The sequence below is a fragment of the Salmo salar genome, chromosome ssa12 (assembly GCF_905237065.1).
Source record: "Salmo salar chromosome ssa12, Ssal_v3.1, whole genome shotgun sequence".
Classification (NCBI taxonomy): domain Eukaryota; kingdom Metazoa; phylum Chordata; class Actinopteri; order Salmoniformes; family Salmonidae; genus Salmo; species Salmo salar.
The window spans coordinates 75,424,183-75,442,869 of NC_059453.1; the positions used below are offsets into that span (position 1 = coordinate 75,424,183).

General features: G+C 45.1%; 1 protein-coding gene across 1 annotated transcript in view; it reads right to left on the reverse strand.

Moving 5' to 3' along the window:
• Positions 1 to 8,669: 8,669 nt before the first annotated feature.
• Positions 8,670 to 18,687, reverse strand: part of LOC106565841 (membrane-associated guanylate kinase, WW and PDZ domain-containing protein 1) — a 182,314-nt gene continuing 172,296 nt past the window's right edge. Inside the window, 5 exon segments of the mRNA XM_014133422.2 lie at positions 8,670 to 10,586; positions 13,196 to 13,334; positions 14,109 to 14,252; positions 14,667 to 14,760; positions 14,860 to 14,953. Of these exon segments, the coding sequence (XP_013988897.2) occupies positions 9,352 to 10,586; positions 13,196 to 13,334; positions 14,109 to 14,252; positions 14,667 to 14,760; positions 14,860 to 14,953 (1,706 nt within the window). The 3' untranslated portion in view covers positions 8,670 to 9,351.

Here is an 18,687-nt window from a genome sequence, read left to right on the forward strand (position 1 = left end):
GATGGCTGCTGCGGCCCTTCTGTCTCCTCAGGTTATGGAAAAGTTTGACCTGCATAAGACACTTTATACATTCTAGTTAGTTTCAACATATGTCTGTAGATGCACATCTCAGTATACTGTAATTTCTGTGTTTACTTCAGTGCCGTAAACATTTTTTATCTTACAAAACCAAATATTAGTTACAGTACAAGAAGCCAGTTGATACAACTTAACTTTTAAGTCAGAGGAGTAACTCATCTTTTTAAATTAAAATACTTAGGATTTTTTATTAAGTCTTTACACTATAAGAACTCTTCAGTGCTTCAATTTTAAAAGATTGGTGACCCCAATCACTTGTATCTTATCATGTAAGAGTTGATGTAGCTAACAATTGCAAGTCAGTGGTGTAAGTTATCTTTTCAAGTTGAAACAACAATTTACAGTGTACTGAAGGGATCTTACAAGTTGAAAGAGTAGAACTGTTCATTAAAACATTTATAAAAATGGCCTATATTTTACTGAAACACGCACTTACTGAAATAACAGAACAAGGATCGTTGGCTTTCAGAGAACATGTTAACATCTACATTGTTTCTACCTGTTTTTGGTGGAAGTATGTACAGTACCTTCGGAAAGTATACAGACCCCTAGACTTTTCCAGGTTTTTAGATTTTTCTTGCTAATATATTAAAAAGAAAAAACTGAAATATCACATTTACATAAGTATTCAGACCCTTTACTCAGTACTTTGTTGAAGCACCTTTGGCATCGATTACAGCCTCGAGTCTTCTTGGGTATGACGCTACAAGCTTGGCACACCAGTATTTGGGGAGATTCTCCCATTCTTCTCTGCAGATCCTCTCAAGCTCTGTCAGGTTGGATGGGGAGTGTTGCTACACAGCTATTTTCAGGTTTCTCCAGAGATGTTTGATAGGGTTCAAGCCCGGGCTCTGAATGGGCCACTCAAGGACATTCAGAGACTTGTCCTTTAGCCACTCCTGCTTTGTCTTGGCTGTGTGCTTACGGTCGTTCTCCTGTTGGAAGGCGAACCTTCGCCCCAGTCTGAGGTCCTGCGAGCTCCGGAGCAGGTTTCCATAAAGAAACTCTCTGTACTTTGCTCCGTTCATCTTTGCCTCGATCCTGACTAGTCTCCCAGTACCTGCTGCTGAAAAACATCCCCATAGTATGATGCTACCACCACCATGCTTAACCATAGGGATTGTGCCAGGTTTCCTCCAGACGTGACGCTTGGCATTCAGGCAAAATAGTTCAATCTTGGTTTCATCAGACCAGAGAATCTTGTTTTTCATGATCTGAGAGTCTTTAGGTGCCTTTTGGCAAACTCCAAGCGGGCTGTCATGTACCTTTTACTGAGGAGTGGCTTCATAAAAGTCTGATTGGTGGAGTGCTGCAGAGATGGTTGTCCTTCTGGAGGGTTCTCCCATCTCCACAGGGGAACTCTAGAGCTCTGTCAGAGTAACCATTGGGTTCTTGATCACCTCCCTGACCAAGACCCTTCTCCCCCGATTGCTAAATTTGGCTGTGCGTCCAGCTCTAGGAAGAGTCTTGTTGGTCTCAAACTTCTTCCATTTAAGAATGATGGAGGCCATTGTGTTCTTGTGGACCTTTAATTCTGCAGAAATGTTTTGGTACCCTTCCCCAGATCTGTGCCTCAACACAATCCTGTCTCAGAGCCCTATGGACAATTCCTTCGACCTCATGGCTTGGTTTTTGTTCTGACATGCACTGTGGACCTTATGTAGACAGGTGCGTGCCTTTCCAAATCATGTCCAATCAATTGAATTTACCACAGGTGGACTCCAATCAAGTTGTATTAACATCTCAAGGATGATCAATGGAAACAGGATGCACCCAAGCTCATAGCAAAGGGTCTGAATACTTATCTTAATAAGGTATTTCTGTTTATTATTATTTATACATTTGCAAAAATGTATAAAAACCTGTTTTTGCTTTGTCATTATGGGGTATTGTGTGTATATTGCTGAGGATTTTTTTATTTATTTAATCCATTTTAGAATGAGGCTGTAATGTAACAAAATGTGGAAAAATTTAAGGGGTCTGAATACTTTTTGAAGGCAATGTACTTATATCTTATAGAATAAAAGTATTCTGCATTAAGTCCCGTCTGGCACTGTATGTATTTTGTCTGGAGAGAGTGGTAACAATAATAGTAATATTAATATAAAGCATTCTGCATTCAGTCCCGTCTAGTATGTTTTTCTCTGGACAGACTGGTGGTGAGATTACCACAGGTAAAGGATGAGGGATTTACAGAGATTGATGGAGATTTCGGTAGTTGAGTCAAGACTTTCATCTGAGGTCGCCTTGTAGGCTATCAAGTGCAAAGGTATCAGATCTGAAGAAAAATTTACACATGAAGACATGAAAGTAATGTAAACGTTAAGGTACGCAAGATATTAACCTGATAAGGCAACATTATCCCTTTTACATTTCCCCTTGCCTGCAGACTTACCTGTGCAACATGTTACAAATTACAATTGGCATGAAAATACACACACGCACGCACAGATTCTGTCAAATCTAATCAAAATAAATATAAATAAATAAATATAAATATAAACCCACACACAGGCCTACAATTGTCCAAAAATCTAGTGTATCATTTTGTCAAAACGTATATTACGTGCCGTCTTTCTTGCATGCATGTCTGCCACATACAGAACATGTCTGTCATCTTAGCTCCAGTCAGGTTTGACTCAACAGGACGGAACCGTCCGTGTGTTTCCATGGTGACGGGAGAGGCTCCAAGGTCACAGAGCCCCTCAACTGGAGCCCAGACTTTGGGCTGCTGCTGTGATAACATTATTACAGATTTCATTACCATGTCTTCCTCAGCGCACACACACAGCCATGATGAATTGTCAACAGTCATTGGTTCTCCATACTGGGTAGCAGCAGCAATACAAGACACTGGTTCAATATTTGATGAAGGCTCAGGGAGAGATAGAGGGAGGGGAGATGAGGAGAGGGGAGTGTATTGCTTCTGGAGACTTGATTGGATTCATTATTTCAACCTGGTCTTAGAGCATTTTGTATTACTCTGTATGTAAATCCAAGAAACTCCATTTAGAATGATATGTTATGTTTCGTATGGTACCGTGCCTTCGGAAAGTATTCAGACCACTTGACTTTTTCCACATTTTGTTACGTTACAGCCTTATTCTAAAATTGATTTTAAAAAATGTCCTGATGAACCTACTCTACCAATCAGGCCTTTATGGAAAAATCACATTTACATAAGTATTCAGATCCTTTACTCAGTACTTTGTTGAAGCACCTTTGGCAGCGATTACAGCCTCGAGTCCTCTTTGGTATGACGCTACAAGCTTGGCACACCTGTGTTTGCGGAGTTTCTCCCATTCTTCTCCTCGAGATCCAATCAAACTCTGTCAGGTTGAATGGGGAGAGTTGCTGCATGACCTCAAAAATAAAATTCCCTGGATGAATTGTCCTCGGGGTTACGCCTGCCAAATCAGTTCTGTTATACAGACATTATTTTAACAGTTTTCGAAACTTTAGAGTGTTTTCTATCCATTACTACCATGCATATGCATATCCTAGCTTCTGGGCCTGAGTCACAGGCAGTTTACTTTGGGCACCGCAGTCATCCAAACTTCGGAATACTGCCCCCTAGCCTTAAGACGTTTTAACCAACAATGCAGTTTTAAGAAAAATAAGTGTTAAGTAATTATTTTCATAAAAATACTAATAATTAAAGAGCAGCAGTAAAATAACAGAGTTGGTTAGTTGGGGTAATTGAGGTAATATGTCCATGTAGGTAGAGTTAAAGTGACTATGCATAGATAATAACAGAGAGTAGCAGCAGCATAAAAGAGGAGGTGGAGGGGACAATGCAAATAGTCTGGGTAGCCATTTGATTAGCTGTTCAGGAGTCTTATGGCTTTGGGGTAGAAGCTGTTAAGAAGCCTTTTGGACCTAGACTTGGCGCTCCAGTTACGCAGAGAGAACAGACTATGACTAGGGTGGCTGGAGTCTTTAACAATTTTTAGGGCCTTTCTCTGACACCGCCTAGTATAGAGGTCCTGGATGGCAGGAAGCTTGGCCCCAGTGATGTACTGGGCCGTACGCACTATCATCTGCAGTGCGTTGTGGTCGGAGGCCAAGCAGTTGCCGTACTAGGCAGTGATGCAATCAGTCAGGATGCTCTCGATGATGCAGCTGTAAAACCTTTTGAGAATCTGAAGACCAATGCCAAATCTTTTCAGTCTCCTGAGGGGGAATAGGCTTTGTCGTGCCCTCTTCACGACTGTCTTGGTGTGGTTGGACCATGACAGTTTGTTGGTGATGTGGACACCAAGGAACTTGAAACTCTCGACCTGCTCAACTACAGCCCTGTCGATGTTAATGGGGGCCTTTTTGGCCCACCTTTTCCTGTAATCCACGATCAGCTCCTTTGACTTGCTCACATTAAGGGAGAGGTTGTTGTCCTGGCATCACACTGTCAGTTCTCTGACCTCCTCCCTGTTGGCCATCTGATCATTGTCGGTGATCAGGCCTACCACTGTTGTGTCGTCGGCAAACTTAATGACGGTGTTGGAGTCGTGTTTAGCCACGCAGTCGTGGCTGAACAGGGAACACAGGAGGGGACTAAATGGGGCGCCAGATAGCCTAGTGGTTAGAGCATTGGACTTGTAATCGAAAGGTTGCAAGATTGAATCCCCGAGCTGACAAGGTAAAAATCTGTCATTCTGCCCTTGAACAAGGCAGTTAACGTTTTAAGGTATAGGGGGCAGTATTTTCATTTTCGGATGAAAAGCGTGCCCAGAGTAAACTGCCTAATACTCGGGCCCAGAGTCAAATATTTGCATATTATTAGTAGATTTGGATAGAAAACACTCTGAAGTTTCTACAACTGTTTGAATGATGTCTGTGAGTATAACAGAACTCATATGCCAGGCAAAAACCTGAGAAAAATCCAACCAGGAAGTGGGAAATCTGAGATTTGTAGTTCTTCTTTTGAATCCCTATCGAAACTACAGTGTCTGTGGGGTCACGTTGCACTTCCTAAGGCTTCCATTGGCTGTCAACAGCCTTTAGAAATGTGTTTCATCCTGCTCCTGTTACTGGGTAGAAAATAGGAGCTCAGTCAATGAGTGGACTGCCTGAGGACAAAGGACTTGGTGATGCGCGAGCCCGCACAGCCCCTCTTTCTTTTTCTTCTTGAATGAATACGCTATTGTCCGGTTGGAATATTATCGAAGTTTTATGTTAAAAAGACCCTAAGGATTGATTGTAAACAACGTTTGACATGTTTCTACGAACGGTAATGGAACTATTTGACTTTTCGTCTCTGGTACTGCGCTCGCCTTTGGATAGTGATCTGAACGCAGGAACAAAACTGAGGTATTTGGACATAAATATGGAGTATTTTAAACAAAAATAACATTTATTGTAGAAGTAGGAGTCCTGGCAGTGCATTCTGATGAAGATCAGCAAAGGTAAGAGTATATTTATACTACTAATTCTGAGTTTAGTTGACCCCAGAACTTGGCGGGAATCTGTATAGCTTGCTTTGATGGTTGAGCTATGTACTCAGAATATTGAAAAATGTGCTTTCTCCGTAAAGCTATTTTAAAATCTGACACGGCGGTTGCATTAAGGAGAAGTATATCTATAATTCTTTCAATAACTGTTGTAAATTTTATCAACGTTTATGATGAGTATTTTTGTAAATTGATGTGCACATTCACCGAAGGTTTTGGTGGGAATACATTTTCTGAACATCACACACCAATGTAAAATGTTTTTTTTTTATATAAATATGAACTTTATCGAGCAAAACATACATGTATTGTGTAACATCAAGTCCTATGAGTGTCATCTGATGAAGATCATCAAAGGTTAGTGAATATTTTAGCTGTATTTTTGGTTTTTGTGATGCATGTCCTTGCTTGGAAAATGGCTGTGTGGTTTTTCTTGTGAAGTTTATGTCCTAACATAATGTAATTTTATGCTTTCGCCGTAAAGCCTTTTTGAACGCGGACAATATGGTTAGATTAACGAGAAGTTTATTTTAAAATGGTGTAAAATAGTTGATTGTTTGAGAAAATGAAATGAGATTTTTGCTGTTTTCTATTTCCCGCCATGCTATTTCATTGGCTGTTGAATAGTGTGTCACGTCCCACCTAGCCCATAGAAGTTAACCCACTGTTCCTAGGCCATCATTGAAAATAAGAATTTGTTCTTAACTGACTTGCCTAGTTAAATAAAGGTTAATAAAATACACACCCCTGAGAGTCCCCAGTGTCAGGGATCAGTATGGCAGATGTGTTGTTACCTACGCTTACCACCTGGGGGCAGCCCATCAGGAAGTCCAGGATCCAGTTGCAGAGGGAGGTGTTTAGTCCCAGAGTCCTTAGCTTAGTGATGAGCTTTGTGGGCACTATGGTGTTGAACGCTGAGCTGTAGTCAATGACCAGCATTCGCACATAGGTGTTCCTTTTGGAGTGCGATTGCGTCATCTGTTTGGGCGGTATGCGAATTGGAGTGTGTCTACAGGAGGATGCTGTTGATGTGAGACATGACCAGCCTTTCAAAGATTTCTTGTAAGTGTCCTGATTAGTCTCCTGCTCCTTGAAAGCAGCAGCTCTAGCCTTTAGCTTGATGCAGTTGTGGCATGTAATCCATATCTTTTGGTTGGGATATGTACGTACAGTCACTGTTGGGACAACATCGTCGATGCACTTATTGATGAAGCCGATGACTGAGGTGGTGTACTCCTCAATGCCATTGGATGAATCTCGGAACATTTTCCAGTCTGTGCTAGCAAAACAGTCTTGTAGTGTAGCATCCGCGTCATCTGACCACTTCCATACCGAGCGAGTCACTGGTACTTCCTGCTTTAGTTTTTGCTTGTAAGCAGGAATCAGGAGGATAGAATTATGGTCAGGTTTGCCAAATGGAGGGCAGGGGAGAGCTTTGTATGCATCTCTGTGTGTGGAGTAAGGGTGGTCTAGGAGTTTTTTATCTCTGGTTGCACATGTGACATGCTGGTAAAAATTTGGTCAAACTGATTTAAGTTTGCCTGTATTAAAGTTCCTGGCCACTAGGAGCGCCGCTTCTGGGTGAGCATTTTCTTCTTTGCTTATGGCCTTATAGAGTTGGTTGAGAGTGGTCTTAGTGCCAGCTTTGTTCTGTGGTGGTAAATAGACTGCTATGAATAATATAGATGAGAACTCTCTTGGTAGATAGTGTGGTCTACAGCTTATCATAAGGTACTCTACCTCAGGCGAACAATACCTTGAGACTTCATTAATATTAGACATTGCGCACCAGCTGTTATTGACAAATAGGCACACATGCCCACCCCTCGTCTTACCAGAGGTAGTGTCTCTGTTCTACCGGTGCATGGAAAATCCCGCTGGCTCTATATTGTACGTATGTTAGTTCAGCCACGTCTCGGTGAAACATAAGATGTTAAAGTTTTTAGTGTCCCGTTGGTAGGATCATCTTAATTGCAGGTCATTAATTTTATTTTCCAATGATAGCAAGAAGCAATATTAGCAATGATAGCAATGTTAGCAAGAAGAACGGGTGGCAGTGGGAGTTTACTCGCTCGCCTACATATTTTCAGAAGGCTGCCCGATCTGTGGCCCCTTTTCTTGCGTCTTTTTTTCACGCAAAATGTGGGGATCTGGGCCTGTTCCAGTGAAAGCAGGATATCCTTCTCGTTGGACTCGTTAAAGGAAAAACTTTCTTCCAGTTCGTGGTGAGTTATCGCTGTTCTAATGTCCAGACGTTTTTTTTGGTCATAAGAGATGGTAGCAACAACATTATGTACACAATAAGTTAAAAAAAAAGTTACACAAAAATACTAACCAAATAGCACAATTGGTTGGGAGAACGTAAAACGTCAGCCATATTCTTTGGCGCCATCTTTATCATATATATTATGGCACCTACAGAAAATATTTTAAAAAACAACCATCAAAGTGGTACTTTCTTTTAGGAGAAAAATATTCTTAAAAGAAACTGTCATGTTCCTAAAATGTATTATAGTTAAACAGACCCATAGTTATTCAAAAGTAAGAGAATAATACTGGAAATTATTTTCAATTCAGACAATATTTTAAGGCTTATTATCCAAGCACATCTTCAAACTGTCTAGCTTCATTATGAGACAACATTATTGATCAGTCCACGACCAGATATTTAATCTGGTATGTCTAACAATTTCTTTGTCAATCTGTCCGGTCAGACGCTGACAGCTGATAGGTTTATTAGAGGAAAACCTCTTCTGAGTGGCTTCCACAGGTCACCTGACTGACTGGCCTCTGTCTGCATCTACCATCTGTCGTTCTGTCTGTCTGTGGTCTGGGAAGAAGAGAACATGACCTTGGTGTCTCCATCCACTGGCTCCTGTCATCGTCTTGACTGAGGACACAGCTTTCTTCCTCTCTCATTTGAAGAATAAAGGGAAAAGGACCACACGCGTTTATAAACAGACAGATCCAAGTAAACCATACTTTACTTTGTTTGAAATATTATTAATCTACCATTCTGCCCTATCTTCAATATTATATCTTATGAATCTCATGAGGTAGTAAGACAGACTCACATCAAAAAATGTTCACATTCCCACACTGACCAATTACAATACAAAAATACCAAAATAGGGACACTGAAGATATGTTTAATATATTATTTTTATTTTAACATTATCATCACCATCGTAGTTGAACTTTATTTTCCCTTAATTTGTTTTGATCCCATCAATGTACACATACTGCAGTCAAAAATATACAAACAAATGCAGGCTTGTGCTATAGTCTGGTCAAATGTCTAAAAAACAGTGGCACTGGGGGAGAGAAAGAAAAAAGACATGCACAGCATCTGTGTGGGTGGCACCAGTCACTGGAACTGTGTGCTGCCTGCCTCCTTGGGCTCAGTGGAAAAATACATACCAGCCATCAGACAGATGGCTGAGAAAACGGCCGTCTCATATCAAACAAAAACAAAACAAAAATACGCTCATTAATGGAACTGTTAGGCACATCATTGTTTTTTGTGGTTTTACATTTTCTGTAAAATTCTGAGACACATCTCGATGCTTAACCAAATGACAAAAAACGACCCCAAAAAAACTAAAAGGAACAAAATAAGATATCGTACTTCTGCCATTAAAAGTTTGTAGGTTTTGGAATCACTGTCTAGTAGGAACGCAGGAATGTAATATAATCAATAATTTAGGTTCATCCAGGGTCCAGGTGTGTTCTGTTGTGTGAAGAGTAGAGCTGAGTGGTGAGAAGGAACCATGGTGCCGTGGGGCGGTGAGAGGGGGGGGCTGGTTGTGTTACAGCAGACGTCCCATCAGATGCTCAGATCTTTGGGGCTGTCTTTGTAAGCCTTCCGCTTGGGCTCCGGGGGCGCTTTGGAAGCACGGCTGATGTCAGACTTGAGTGTGCTGTAAGACTCCTTCAGCCTAGGTGCTGTTGCTCCCTCCTCCTCCTCCAGCTCTATGAAGCTCCTGACAGGTGAGATGTCTCGGCCCAGACTCCGGACTCTGTAGCGGGGGTCTGGGGACTCCTCTCTGGGGGCGTAGCGTGCCTCTCTCTCCATCCTCTCAGGCGAGCGGCCCCTCAGCAGTGAGCTGTACCTCTTGTAGGCGCTGTCGGACTCGGGGGTACGGACCCTGGGCATGGTCTCTCCTCTCTGGCCACGGGCAGCAGCAGATAACAGGCCATCTCCTCTGTAGTCACGCTCCAGGGTGGAGGCCCTCAGCAGAAGGCTATCCTCCTCAAACAGGCGCTCCTCCCTGGACTCCCTCAGCAGCGTGGCCTCCCTGTTGAGCCGGTCCAGGGCTGGAGGCTCCCGCAGCACACTCTCCTCACGATAGGGGCTGGGCACAGGGCCAGGAGGCTTCCTCAGCACTGGTGCTACCCCCACGTTGGGCCTCTCTGGCTCCTGGCCCCTCAGTCTGTATGGGGAGGGCTGCCGGTAGGGGTCTGATGACTGGGTGCGGTGGTAGCGGGTGGGGGAGTGGTGGCGTGAGCGGTAGGGTGACCGGTGACCATAGGGTGACCGGTGAGCGTAGGGGGAGCGGTGGCCATAGGGTGACCGATTGCGCCGAGGGGACCTGTAGGGAGAGCGCTGGCGGTGGGTGTGGTGCCGGTCAGGGGAGCGGCCTTCCCTCTCTCTGTGCCCTTGGCTTTGTCTACTGTCCAGGGTTTTCTCTGCGCTGCGGGCCCGGCTACGACCCTTATCAGGGGAGCGGTGTCTCCGGTGGCGGTGGCCGCTACTGTTGCTGTGGTGTTGGTGAGTGCCGTGGTTATCCCCACCAGACCTCTTGCTCTTGTCGCCCTTTCTCTTGGACTGATTGGAGGAGGCCCCTGTCTCCCCAGACAACCCTCCCTTGCTCTTGCTCTTCTTGTCCGGGGAGCGGTGTCTGTGTTTGGAATGGTGGTGGCCCTTCTTGTCCTTGCTCCGTGATGGTTTGTGAGGGTCTGGTGTGTTGGTGTCCGATGGTGTGTTGTTGTGGGGCAGGGTGCTCACTTCCGAAGCGTTTTGTACCCCTGCGGCTGGGCCGGCACCGTCGATGCTGGGGTCTGGAATAGAACACGACATACAACACAGGGTGCTGGATGAAACACAATGCTCTCACAGACTCCCTGACCAATAACCAGGCATCTAACATTATTAGTAATTCTGCCAATTGTAATGTTAATGTCAGCAAACAAACACGGCTAAATTCTTCATTTGGATGCACAGCCACATCCGATGGTTAGATATTAGTATTGCTATGTATGAGCCAAAAGCAGCAATGTACTGTGCGAGGACTGGTGGAACAGCCAAAGCCCGAAGACGTTCTCCACAACAAACCTGTCCCCAGGCAAGGAGCCTAGGGTGGCGTCTGGCTTTATGGAGCTGAATGGGGCTCAGCTGATGGTTGGACCAATGGTTTGATTACGATGCTGCGTGGTGTTGATGCTGATTTCGATTGTTTGACATGACTAATTCATGCTCATTCATGCTCTCACTCATGCTCTGCCTTTGATGTGATATCAATATTTAATGCAACTAATAAAACCAAGATGAGTTTCTGAATTGAGTAATGATGTAAATAATGAATGAGCATGTTTGGTTTCAGGAAGAATGTGGTTGCTCATTATTTTCACAGATTGCCCTCTATAAAGACTGCAGGGAGTGGGCTCAACACCATGGACAGAGGGAGCACGGAATTGTTTTAGGGACTAATCAAGGAGACTACTGATCCTAATTAAAATGACTGCAGTTCTATTGGTTCTTACCTGACTCTAACCATCTCACCAGATCAGTGAATAAACCACATGGATGGTAATCAAAGTGTCACAAGGCAGCTTCTAAAAGTCATAGTAACTCTACTTGATTGATTGGCTGAGAAAATGTCTAGGAGAGAAAAACTTTTACCATTGTCCCACAATCACAAAACTAACGTGGCATGAATCGAACGAAAGCGTCGGCATGTCAGCAGTGAACACGCCATTCCCAGAGGTTAAATGCAAGATGTGGTATGTATGAATCCATTCCAACTAGTCAACATGACAACAGAGGCGGCGGTATTGGAAATGCATTCTGGGTGAATGGATTCTTATGCATGGAGCAGAGGCACGGCAAGAGAGAGAGACCGGAGAGAGAGAGAGAGAGAGAGAGAGAGAGAGAGAGAGAGGACAGCTACAAACCATGGTCGGATTTTGGTAGGAACTAGGATCTCCCAGCTTGTCATTAGATGATCTCATACATGCGGTGAGATGGGGAGCAACCATCGCTGAAGGAAGAAAGAGCCCAGTGAAACAAAAGGAAAGGTAGATAAAACAGAGAGAAGAGAAAGGCATAGGGTTTAGATCCTACAACAATAGGCAGAAGAATAATTATTGTCCAATGGAAAAGGTGTTTATTTGATCATTTAATCATTCGGAGAAAGAGACAGTCCAGAAAATAACACAACCCTTGAGGAGAAAATAATCAGTTACAGAGAAAGTCCTGGAACCCAGCACACACTCAGAGACCCCAACCCCATAGAGACAGCGACACGCACACACAACACCGTATGAAGCAGTTTACATTGCTAACAGAACTGAAATGTCAAATGGTGGAAACTAAAAGTACGAAAAATAGTAAAAAATATACAACCTCACAGAGATGTCATATTGGTGCAGGAAAGATATAAGATATTCTCAGCTCAAAAAATCACATGAATAGAAATCAAGAATGCATTAAGATGAATTGTGACTATCAATCAACAGATCAATACAATTAAAATGAAATATTCCATAAATATTATGGAAAATCAACAAAAAAATCTGAAAAAAACTTTTGGATTTACACTGACAACTTCATGCAGCCATATACTTTCTAGATGAATATGTGGGTTGATCATGACCATGGCTCTGTACATTTACAAACATTTCTGTAGAAGTGGAGCTGAATGGAATTGAATGGTCAGGAATGAGTGCAGTCTCCAGAATCACAGTTACAGTAGATGAGAAAAAATCTGTGGAGGATTTTTGAATATGTCAAACAAAGTATTGTGAATTTCCCATTGAAATGGTAGAAAGTATTAGAACGCTCTAATTTCTCAACTGAAGTCCTAAACTCAGAAGCTTACATTCACCATCAATAAATATTATAAATATGTTGATAATGCCATATCAAAGCATGGAGATGCAATACAACCAGAGAGCATTTCCCAGTTTTTATTTTTCTTCAACCCTAAAAATATCATTCAGCAAGGACTCTGAGAATCAATAAACATATCCACATTTAGAAACACTAAATCTTTAAGATAAGATTTTTATCCCTCTCCTCACAGATCTTTCATTGTTTTTATTTTGTCAATGGGTCCATAGACCCCTTTCATTCTTGGGGAATCCCAGAATGCCCTGCTCCCCAAGCCACGCCCCACTCAGTGACACACAGCACAAGGTTAAAAGGTGACAGCAGGTGACAGCAGTTGACCCAGACCCGAAGAGAGCACCCAGAGTAGAACCAGACGCACCCAGTGGACAGTGGCAGTCAGTGGAAGGTCCCGAGCCCGGAGCGCAGGACAGGACAGAGCAGGACAGGACAGAGCAGGACAGGAGACAGTGTTCCTCTCGCACCCCACCCTGTCCCTCTCCCCATTGTGCTCAGGGGGTGAAGACAGGGGAAAAGGGAATGTTTTCGTAGATTGACCCACCATATTCAGGCACCGAGCCGTCACCCCTCTTGAGGACCAGGTGGGCGTGGCGGCCACCATCTTTTATCAGTTCAATGGCACGGGCATGCTTCATGCCCTTGGTGCTCTCGCCGTTGATCTCCAGGATCTCATCTCCCACCTGAGGGAGAGAGGAGTGAGGGAGAGAGGAGAGGGGGAGACATTGGAGGAGGGGGAGGTGGAGACATTGTGGGGAGAGGGGGTGTCAGTGGAAGTATTGGGTAAGACACAGAAGGGGGGAGTGTGTCAGGGACGAAGAGGGAGAGGGGAGGATAAAGGAAAGAGGGTGAGGCAGAGAGAGAAAGATATTGGGTGAGGATAGGTAGGAAAGGGACAAGGAGGAGAAGAGAGGGCAGAGGGGATGCAGAGGGGAGGGGAAAAAGCAGGACAAAGGGGACAGAAGGGAACATAAGAGGTGCCAGAGAGGGAAGGTTAGATTATAGTTAAAACTGCTCTGACTGCTGTAAAGGAAACATTTCTATAAATCCACAATGTTACAAGAGGGGAAGAGGTTTTCCTCTGCGCCTTAAGTTATCTGTCAGTGTTCTCTCTGTCGAGGGAATTCCACTTCACATATTCACAAATAATAAAGGATAATCAATTAACCCTTTCATTCTGTCTACAGGACCCAGGGGAATGAGATGTTCTTAGGCTTTTAGACAATTCATCAAATTAAAGGTTAAATGACAGTTTGACAGCTACAAGAGAGCACATAGGACATCATATTTACATAATACAGACTTTAAAGAATAACAACTCACGCTTATGGGGCATTGCATACATAACAGCACTGCACATTTTGTATTAGGCATTAAGCATAATGTAACCACATCAATGAGTAGATGATGAATCAACTTGAGATTTCAAAACGCTCCTATATGGGGCTCATACATACGCTCATGTTGCCGTTGCGTACGGCCGCTCCGTCCTCGGCTAGCCTCAGCACGTACAGGTCCATGTTGTACTCGTGACCTCCTCGCAGGCTGAACCCAAAACCTTTGTTCTCCCTCTCCAAGTCCACTGAGTAGAACGCAGCATCCTGAGAAAAAAAAACACACACACACACGCAAACACCGACATGACAAGGTCAGACTGGTGATTCACCGGTGGCTGGACTTGATAATGTTTGTGTCTGGGGACGGCTCGTATTTCACTGTGGGGATGAATGCCACCTTGGGGACAGTCACACCTATTAGATCGGAGCTCCAGAGTGGTGGTGAGTGAGATGAATCATAGATGGTTTGGACTCTGGGGGCGGTTTGAGGCGGGCCGAGAGGGCACGCAGAGCCACAGACACCGACTAACACCCTCCCTCCCTGCTCTGTTCAGGATCTTATCAACATGGTATCAGAATAAAGCATCTCTCTAGCGTGACAACCACTTAAAGGAAACACATTGCTGTAGGGTGTGTAGTGGGCTGGACGGGGCTGGACGGGGCAGGTCCTGTCCTTACCTGGGCTGGAGGTTGTGTTGTTGGGGCGGGGGGAGGAGGGGCCTGGGGGGATTTGAACTCAAAAGAGGACTCCTGTTTTGGTTTGGTGTTGTTTCTGGAATGAGAGAGATGTCAAAATATAGGTTAAAAATCACTGCTCATAGATACATGTTCTTAGTCAATTAGGTACTATAAATCTCAGAATCCCTCTGACCTGGGTTCAGGTGCAGCTTGTTGCTGGGGCGTGTGAGTGGTTGTTATAGTGGCGATCTTCTCAGCGTTGGTCAGTAGTGATGCATTAGAGGAGTCTGATAGGAGAGAAAGAGAGAGCGGGGGAGTCAGGGGACTGGAGACTGAAGCATGCAGAAGACAAAGGGAGAAAAACAAGAGCAGTTTCACAAAACCTTTCGTAAGCCATTATTACACTGGTAAGATATAATTTACTCAAACAGGGACATATGGAAGCCTGGACCGAATGGAGTGGCACACTCCTGACTCATCTCATCACAGCACTCTATCTCAATGACATCATTCCCTCCGTGGCCTACTCCTAGCCCCTGTTCTCAGCCCAACTACCAACCCTAGCCTGATCCTAGCCCCTGCTCTCAGTCCAACTACCACCCCTAGCCTGATCCTAGCCCCTGCTCTCAGCCCAACTACCAACCCTAGCCTGATCCTAGCCCCTGCTCTCAGCCCAACTACCAACCCTAGCCTGATCCTAGCCCCTGCTCTCAGCCCAACTACCAACCCTAGCCTGATCCTAGCCCCTGCTCTCAGCCCAACTACCAACCCTAGCCTGATCCTAGCCCCTGCTCTCAGCCCAACTACCAACCCTAGCCTGATCCTAGCCCCTGCTCTCAGTCCAACTACCACCCCTAGCCTGATCCTAGCCCCTGCTCTCAGTCCAACTACCACCCCTAGCCTGATCCTAGCCCCTGCTCTCTATTCCACTCACAACCCCACAAACTGTGCTCAATTCCACTCTCATCTATCCATCACTCCCCCACTAGTCCCCTTGGATTTCATTGGCTTAACTCTCCATTCAGACCACAGCCCATGAGACGCTGGGCCGTCCAATCAAGTTGGAGGCCGAGCCGAGGACGGGCCGAGTGGGTTTAATTCCACCCTGCTGGGTAGTCATTGCTGGGGAGACCCGGGTTTGATGAGTCGTCTCTCTGCACATGAATCCCAATGTCTTAAAATAGACCTCTCTCCACACCGGTGTCAACTGCCTGCAGACCAGGCTCCATCCTTCTCTTTTCCTCCGTCAATTTCTGCTTCGCTCATCCCATCCTTCTTCTCTCCCACTGTCCTCTTTCCAATACTCTATCCCTTCTTCCCTCCCAGTCTTTCCACTTTAATGCAGTTTGCAACCTTTTCTTTTTTTGCCCCTCTTGAAACATTCAGGACACAGGATGCAGAATGCACTGAACTGTATCACTGATCAGTCTCTCCCACTGTGAGAATGGAAGGGGAAAAGGACAATCTTAACGAAGAATTGATGGGAGGAAGAATTCAGCCCTGTCTGCCTACCCAGGGGGCTGAGTAAGGGTCACCCCATCTCTCCCTTGTTGCTTTTACAATACAACACAATGCAGACTATATTAGGTGAGAGAGAAAGGCAGAGAGAGAGAAAGGGGGCGAGAGAGAGGAAGGGGAGGGAGAGAGAGTGAGAGGCAGGGGGAGAGAGAGGCAGAGAAAAAGAGAGAGAGAGAGAGAGAGAGAGAGAGAAAGGTGGACAAGAGAGCGAGAGAGGAAGGAAGGGGAGGGAGAGAGAGAGGAAGGGGAAGAGAGAGAGAGAGGAAGGGGAGAGAGAGAGGAAGGAGAGAGAGCGAGAGAGAGTGCAAGAGAGGGGAAGGGGAGAGAGAGCAAGAGTGAAAGCGAAAGGAGAGAGAGAGAAAGGGGGCAAGAGAGAGGAAGGGGAGGGAGAGAGAGTGAAAGGAAGGGGAAGAGAGAGAGACAGAGAGACAGACAGACAGACAGACAGACAGAGAGATAGGCCAGGAGTGAGAGAAAGAAAGGGAGAGAGAGGCAGAGAGAGAAAGGACGGGGGTCAAGAGAGAATGGGGGAGAGAGAGGCAGAGAAACAGAGAGAGGAAGGGGGAGAGAGAGAAGAAGGGGGAGAGAGAGAGAGAGAGAGAGAGAGAGAGAGAAAGAAAGAAAGGGGAGAGAGAAGGGGGAAGAGAGAGAGAAAGGTAGACGAGGGAGGGAGGAGAAAGAGAGCGAGACAGAGGAAGGAAGGGGAGGGAGAGAGAGAGAATGGACAGCGAGCGAGAGAACGAGAGAAAGCAAGAGAGGAAGGAAGGGGTGGGACAGAGAGAGGAAGGGGGCAGAGAGAGGGATGGGGAGAGAGAGGGAGGGGGGAGAGAGGGAGGAAAGCGAGAGAGGAAGGGGGGAGAGCGAGGAAGAGAGAGAAAGAGAGAGGAAGGGGGAGAAAGAGAGAAAGGAAGGGGAGAGAGGTAAAGAGAGCGAGAGTAAGGAGAGAGAGCGAGAGAGGGAGGGAGAGAGCGAGAGAAAGAGGGAGGGAGGGAGAGAGCAAAAGAAAGGGGTAAGAGAGCTAGAGAACTGGGGAGAGAGAGTGAGAGAAAGGGGGAGAGCAAGGCAGAGAGAGAAAGGAAAAGAGAGTGAAAGGGAAGGAGAGAAAGGGGGAAGAGGGAGAAAGGGGAGAGAGAGAGAGGAAGGGGGGAGAGAGAGGAAGGGGGGAGCGAGAGAAAGGGGGGGAGCGAGAGAAAGGGGGGAGCGCGAGAGGAAGGAGAGAGAGCGAGAGGAAGGAGAGAGTGCAAGAGAGAGAGAGGGGAAGGGGGGAGGGAGAGAAAGAGCAAGAGTGAAAGCGAAAGGAGAGAGAGAGGGCGCTGATTCTCCCTGCAGTGATTTTGGAATCAGCTTCCTTATTAAATCTCCTTCCATAACAGCCCTGTGTTTAACAGCAGGAGATAACCCTGCCCTGGATAAATCTACATATCTCACTAATACACAGGGATTCTCAATCTCTCTCACATACACACACACAACCTCTCAGCCCAAAATACAGACATACAAACTCTCCCTCTCCCTCACAAACCCAAACTATGCTTTTATAAAACATCCGCCCTCTATCTGTTTTCTTGGCAGAACAATTTTGCCTAAGTGTAATCATCTATGGCTCTACAGAAAAAGGCTTTCATCCATAAAAACAGCCTAAAAAACATGGACAAATAGTTTGAAATTCTCCAACGTGCAGGTTGACACAGACTAGTGGTTACAATGACGTTCTCCCTGATTCTCCCTCACTTAATGAAACAGCATTCCAGGGTGATGTGTTAGTGCAGTGTAGCGAGAGCTTTTAGCCCTAACACACAGACAAACATACACACATTGTGACAGCCTCTGACAGTTGAATTACTCTTGCATGTTTCAGAAGTATGTGAAAGGCACGACTGCACTAGAAAGTTCCCTCACATCCCAGAGAAGCAGCTCTGTCAACATTGTGGGGGTGTTCAGACTGACTAGAGCACTTGAAATGTAAAAACAGTGTGATGGTGATGTACTGAGATAGGCTTTCCTTTAGCAAAAGGTATATATACACTGAGGGTAGAAAACATTAGGAACACCTGCTCTTTCCATGACAGACTGACCAGGTGAATCCAGGTGAAAACTATGATCCCTTATTGATGTCACTTGTTAAATCCACTTCAATCAGTGTGTAGATTAAGTTTAAAGAAGGATTTCTAAGCCTTGAGACAATTGAGGTTTTGTATGTGTACCATGCAGATGGTTAATAGGTAAGACAAAAGATTTAAGTGCCTTTGAACGGGGTATGGTAGCAGGTACCAGGTGCATCGGTTTGAGTGTGTCAAGAACACTGCTGGGTTTTTCACGCTCAACAGTTTCCTGTGTGTATCAAGAATGGTCCACCACCCAAAGGACATCCAACCAACTTGACAACTGACGGAAGCATTAGAATCAACATGGGCCAGCATCCCTGTGGAACGGTTTCGACACCTTGTAGATTCCATGTGCCAAAGAATGAATTCAGAGCGAAAGGGTGTTCCTAATGTTTTGT